At 47.6% G+C, this 6000-nt stretch overlaps 2 protein-coding genes across 6 annotated transcripts in view; both read left to right on the forward strand.

Annotated features, from left to right (window-relative positions):
* Positions 1–2445, forward strand: part of ENPP2 (ectonucleotide pyrophosphatase/phosphodiesterase 2) — a 108854-nt gene extending 106409 nt beyond the window's left edge. For all 5 annotated transcript variants that reach the window (XM_048841552.2, XM_048841553.2, XM_048841554.2 and 2 more), the window contains one exon: positions 1842–2445. In XM_048841552.2, coding sequence (XP_048697509.1) covers positions 1842–2012 — 171 coding nt within the window. In that variant the 3' untranslated portion in view covers positions 2013–2445. The remainder of the gene's footprint in view (positions 1–1841) is intronic.
* Positions 2446–2508: 63 nt separating this feature from the next.
* On the forward strand, positions 2509–5566 carry LOC125632794 (uncharacterized). The gene is made up of 3 exons (XM_048841556.2): positions 2509–2777; positions 3211–3779; positions 4920–5566. Exons 2-3 carry the CDS (start codon positions 3581–3583, stop codon positions 5471–5473), a joined length of 753 nt encoding a protein of 250 aa, XP_048697513.2. The 5' UTR covers positions 2509–2777; positions 3211–3580; the 3' UTR covers positions 5474–5566.
* Positions 5567–6000: the final 434 nt, after the last annotated feature.

The following is a 6000-nucleotide window of genomic DNA, read 5'->3' on the forward strand; positions in this document are numbered from 1 at the left end:
TAGGTAACGCATTCCAGTGTTTCACCACCCTCCTTGTGAAATAGTGTTTCCTAATATCCAATCTAAACCTCCCCCACTGCAACTTGAGACCATTACTCCTCGTTCTGTCATCTGTTACCATTGAGAACAGTCTAGAGCCATCCTCTTTGGAACCCCCTTTCAGGTAGTTGAAAGCAGCTATCAAATCCCCCCTCATTCTTCTCTTCTGCAGGCTAAACAATCCCAGCTCCCTCAGCCTCTCCTCAAAACTCATGTGTTCCAGACCCCTAATCATTTTTGTTGCCCTTCGCTGGACTCTCTCCAATTTATCCACATCCTTCTTGAAGTGTGGGGCCCAAAACTGGACACAGTACTCCAGACGAGGCCTCACCAATGTCGAATAGAGGGGAACGATCACGTCCCTCGATCTGCTCGCTATGCCCCTACTTATACATCCCAAAATGCCATTGGCCTTCTTGGCAACAAGGGCACACTGCTGACTCATATCCAGCTTCTCGTCCACTGTCACCCCTAGGTTCTTTTCCGCAGAACTGCTGCCTAGCCATTCGGTCCCTAGTCTGTAGCTGTGCATTGGGTTCTTCCGTCCTAAGTGCAGGACCCTGCACTTATCCTTATTGAACCTCATCAGATTTCTTTTGGCCCAATCCTCCAATTTGTCTAGGTCCTTCTGTATCCTATCCCTCCCCTCCAGCGTATCACCAATGCGAGAAACTGAGAGGCAGACACAGGCGCTGACTTTCCAAAGTGCCAGGGGATGCTTGACCCCTGGCTCTGTCCCAGGCCCTGCCCCCACTCCACCCCGTCCCCCAAGGCCCTAAATCTTGATTTGTCTTGCAGACTTCTTGTTTTGGCTAGTTTCCTATTGGCATATAGAGCTAAAGGTGAAATAGTTTTGTCTCTGAGAAATATAGCCGATCAAAACAGACTGGCACTGGGTCACAGAGATGTACTTTAGATCCACACTCTAACTTATTATTCAGTGCTTTACTCCCACGCTGTGCAAACAATCACTTCCGTCACTTACTGGCTCTCACAGAGTGACCCACAAACCTCACCTATTGCATCTGTGATATTTTTTTTTTTTTTTTTGGTCACGTCTAACTCTGTTTCCTGGGGAGAGTAGACATTAGTTTTTAATGGCATAGGTTTGTTTTTACTTGGGGACTTTGTCAAGTTAATGAGGAAGAGATTAGTCTCAGGACCAAAACCAGAAACTAAAAACTTTTGTGTAGAACTTGGTCTTGGGCAAGTTGGGCTAGTCACGTGCAAGGATGATGATGCTGAATGGCTGTCACTATTCTTCTTACAGTGAGGATCTATGGAAGATTAAAATAGTAGTGAGGCATTGTGATTAGATGAGGCAAGGACATGCTGGTCAGGTCAGAATGAGGCTGTGGCTAAAGTTTGAGATAAAGGTTCAAAGCCTAACCAGGGCTAGAACTCGTTTACATAATATTATGCCAAAGTTGCAAGCTGCTTTTGTGAGATTTTGATACAAAATGGCAGAAATATTGAGTGAGCAACAGATTTTCCAATAGCACCATCATCTGGTCCCACCAGGAGATCTACAACTATTCTTGCAAGACTCCTGATGTATTGGGCCATTCTCAGATAACTTCAACTCTTTTTGAAGTTTGGCAACGTTTGAATCCAAATCCTAAAATTAAGACCTGACCCAAAACTATACCTCCATTCTTTATTTACCATGAATTGACTTTGAATGGAAGAGCATGTGAAGATCATGTGTCTGATTGGAGCTAACTAATTAGGAAAGGTACAATACACTTTCAAAGGTAGGACAGATTCTGCACTAAAACTAAATCCAGTTGTTTTCATTTCAGAGCTCAGAGGACGAATCCAAGTGGGTTGAAGATCTCCTGAAGATGCATACCGCACGAGTGCGTGACATTGAACAAATTACGAGCTTGGACTTCTTCCGAAAGACCAGCCGAAGCTACACAGAAATTCTCTCCCTAAAGACATACCTGCATACATTTGAAAGCGAAATTTAACTTTCTGATTTTACTCAGTGCATCCTTCTATCAACTGGTGTATATTTTTATATTGTTTTTATATTTATTAATTTGAAACCAGGACATTAAAAATATTAGTATTTTAATCCTGTATCAAATCTTAAATATTAAGCCCTTGTGTCAGTTGTTTTGTTTCTCTAATGTTTAATGTAGGTATGGGGTTTTTAGTGTGCTTGTAATACTGCAGCTTGCATCCTTAGTCACAGTGTTTAAGTGGTGCTGTAGAATCGATACTTGCATTGAGGAAATATTAATTTTCCAGTGCTCCTTTGCCACGTTTGTAGTCCTGTACTGTATATCAAAATACTGAACATGTAAAATTACATTAATTTACTATTAACTATGTGACAGAAGTATTTAAACCCTTTAGACAAAAAGAATCTTAAATATAATAAACCACACATTCAGTTTTTTAATGTCTTACTTTGCTTTCCTTTTAGAGGATATTTGAGTCACTGGAAGCTGAATGCTTTAGGTTTTCTTACTTACAGAGCTTGAGCCAATTTGTCATGCTTGCAAGTGTGGTTCTGCTGTCTGAAGTTACTATGAATCTAGGGCCCCTTTCTGATTCTAAGGGCATGTTTACACTTACCTCCAGAGCAATCGATCCAGCGGGGGTCGATTTATTGTGTCTTTACTGCCGAGCGCTCTCCCATTGACTCCAGTAATCCACTGGAGCAAGAAGAATAGGTGGAGTCGACGGGGGAGCATCAGCAGTCGACCTACCGCTGTGAAGACTCCATGGTAAGTAGATCTAAGTACGTCGACTTCAGCTACATGAATAACGTAGCTGAAGAAGTTGTGTAATTTAAACCCCACCTCCGTCCCCTGCCAGTGTAGACCAGGCCTACGTGCGTAGGACAGAATATGTAGTAGGCCAGGCAATCGATACTGGCCAGTAAGCATTTCTGACTCCGTGGCTAGAGCGTTCCTGGTACCACACCTCGGCAAGTGGAATAACATTTGATGCGCCCCCGCTTGAGTGCCACGGCGCCAGTGTGGACGTCCTGGTCTGTTAGTGTGCTCTGATTGGCCTCCAGAAGTGTCCCACAATGCTTGTTCTAGCCACTCTGGTCATCACTTTGAACTCTACTGCCCTGCCCTCAGGTGACCAACTTGTCAGACCCGCCCTTTAAATTCTCTGGGAATTTTGAAAATCCCCTTTCTGTTTGCTCAGCCAGGCGTGGAATGCTCTCAGTGAATCTTTCCAGGTGACCATGCCTCCACGTGCCAGGTGATCCCTCGTATGGAGCAATGGCAAGGTGCTGGACCTCATCAGTGTTTGGGGGGAGGAATCTGTCCAGTCCCAGCTGCATTCCAGCTGCAGGAATTACGATATCTTCTGGCAGATCTCAAGGGCCATGCTGGAAAGGGGCCATGACCAGGATGCTCTGCAGTGCAGGGTTAAAGTGAAGGAGCTGCAGAATGCCTACCGCAAAGCCTGAGAGGCAAACAGCTGCACCGGTGCTGCCCCCGCTACCTGCCGTTTTTACAAAGAGCTGGACAGGATACTTGGGGGCAACCCCACCTCCACTCCAAGTACCACCATGGACACTTCAGAGCCCAGCTCAACAAGGCAGGAGGAGGAGCAGCAGCAGCAAAGCGGGAGCGAGGGTGCTCCGGCAGAGGAAGACACCCCGGAATCCCTAGATGCATGCAGCCAGGAGCTGTTCTCAAGCCAGGAGGAAGGTAGCCAGTCGTGGTGGCCGGTGCTTGGGGAAGGACAAACACCAGAGGAGGTTCCCGGTAAGGGGCTTTTATTTTGGGAAGAAAGTTATTTGGTGCTGGCTCTTGGGCCGAGGAGGGTTGGGGCTGCATGCATGCCTAGATGCGGAATAGGGTGTTGATGTGCGCTCTCACATCGTGGTAATTGGCCTCAGTGATCTCTTCAAAGGCCTCATCCAGAACTTGGGCAATGCGCTTGCGTAGGCTTTTCAGGAGAGCCACTTTTGTCCTCATCCCAGTAAGGCTAACTTGTCCGCGCCACTGTGCCGTGAGGGGCGGGGGGACCATTGCTGCACACAGGCAAGCTGCATATGGACCAGGGCAGAAGCCGCATTGCAGTAGAAGACCCTCCCTTGCTTCCCTGGTCACCCTCAGCAGTGAGATAATTTCTAGGACGAACTCCTGTGGAATATAGAATCATAGAATATAAGGGTTGGAAGGGACCCCAGAAGGTCATCTAGTCCAACCCCCTGCTCAAAGCAGGACCAATTCCCAGTTAAATCATCTCAGCCAGGGCTTTGTCAAGCCTGACCTTAAAAACCTCTAAGGAAGGAGATTCTACCACCTACCTAGGTAACGCATTCCAGTGTTTCACCACCCTCTTAGTGAAAAAGTTTTTCCTAATATCCAATCTAAACCTCCCCCACTGCAGCTTGAGACCATTACTCCTCGTTCTGTCATCTGATACCATTGAGAACAGTCTAGAGCCATCCTCTTTGGAACCCCCTTTCAGGTAGTTGAAAGCAGCTATCAAATCCCCCCTCATTCTTCTCTTCTGCAGGCTAAACAATCCCAGCTCCCTCAGCCTCTCCTCATAACTCATGTGTTCCAGCCCCCTAATCATTTTTGTTGCCCTTCGCTGGACTCTCTCCAATTTATCCACAATATGTGGGGACAGTGTTCAGTATGGGGCCCCCTCCTGCTGTTGGCTCTCCCCAAGGCACAGAAACCCAGAGGACAGTACAGCCGTGAAACAATCAGTCACGCTTGACCCTGTGCTGACTCACCATTTGGGGCTCCCGTGGATTATGTGCGCTCGCTTTGGGACGGGCAAATTATGCTATTGTGTAGACTGTGCTCGCCCTTGATTATGGCGGAATCATTGCTCTGTCTGGTGTGAACAATGCTGCCGCTGTTAAGTGTTGTATTTTGCCTTTACAGATGCAACCTTGAGATCTCAGCCGTTTGGGTTATCAACGGCCAAGAGGCTGCAAAGAATCAGGGAGAGGCCACGTAAAAGCAAAGCGGACGTGCTGCATGAAGTAATGGAGCATTCAGCTAATGAAAATCAAAAAGTGCAGGAGTGGCAGGACAGCGAAAGGAGGATCCGTCAGCGGAATGAGGAGCGCCGGCACAAAAGCGCGGTGCTCCGGCAGCAAAGCACGGATCGGCTGATAAGAATCATGGAGCACCAAGCGGACTCGATCCAGGCGCTCGTAACCATGCAGGCAGAGCACTACCATGCCCGCCCCCTGCTGCAGCCCTTGTCCCAAAACTCTTTCCCTTGTGCCCCCATGTCACCTCCAACCCACTTTCCCCAACATCCGGGTTCTTACCGCCACCAGCTGCCTCCAACACCTGTAGCTTCACCACCCAGCCCTGAAAACTACAACCCTTACCCTCTGCACTCAACCCCCATCGCCATGCAGTATAGCCATCCTGAAGTGCAGCACTCATTGCACAGCACTCCAGACAGGACATACGCAAATCTGTGATTGTACTGTTCCCCACCCCATCCCTTTGCCCTTTGTGTTTCCCAAGCAATTGTGTTGTTTCTTTTCAATAAATTTATTTATTGGCTTTGAAAACATTCTTTATTATAGCATAACCGTAGCCCAGGAAAGCAACAGGCCCTGCAAGTCCGTGTATCATACGTAGCGAACACAGATTCCTACCACACTTCACTCCCGTGCAGGGCACCACACCAGACATTACTGTTGGCTTTCAGCTTCAAATTGCTCCCTCAAGGCATCCCTCTAATAGCCCTGGTCTCTGGCTGTTCAAATTCAACCTCCAGGTGTTGAACTTCTGAGTTCCGTGCCTGAGTGAATTTTTCACCCTTCCCTTCACAAATGTTATGGAGGGTACAGCACATGGATATAACCGTGGGGATGCTGTTATCAGCCAGGTCCAGCTTCCCATACAGAGAGTGCCAGCAACCCTTTGAACGTCCAAAAGTGCACTCCACAGTCATTCTGCACCGGCTCAGCCTGTTGTTGAACTGCTCCTTGCTGCTGTCAAG

Source organism: Caretta caretta, chromosome 2 (genome assembly GCF_965140235.1).
Source record: "Caretta caretta isolate rCarCar2 chromosome 2, rCarCar1.hap1, whole genome shotgun sequence".
In the NCBI taxonomy this organism is placed as follows: Eukaryota; Metazoa; Chordata; order Testudines; family Cheloniidae; genus Caretta; species Caretta caretta.

Bases quoted from the DNA above. Each gene is read 5' to 3' on its own strand.
- LOC125632794 (XM_048841556.2), top strand. From the start codon at position 3,581: ATGGACACTTCAGAGCCCAGCTCAACAAGGCAGGAGGAGGAGCAGCAG. The intron at 3,780-4,919 runs GTAAGGGGCTTT...TTGCCTTTACAG, and splicing joins AACACCAGAGGAGGTTCCCG to ATGCAACCTTGAGATCTCAG.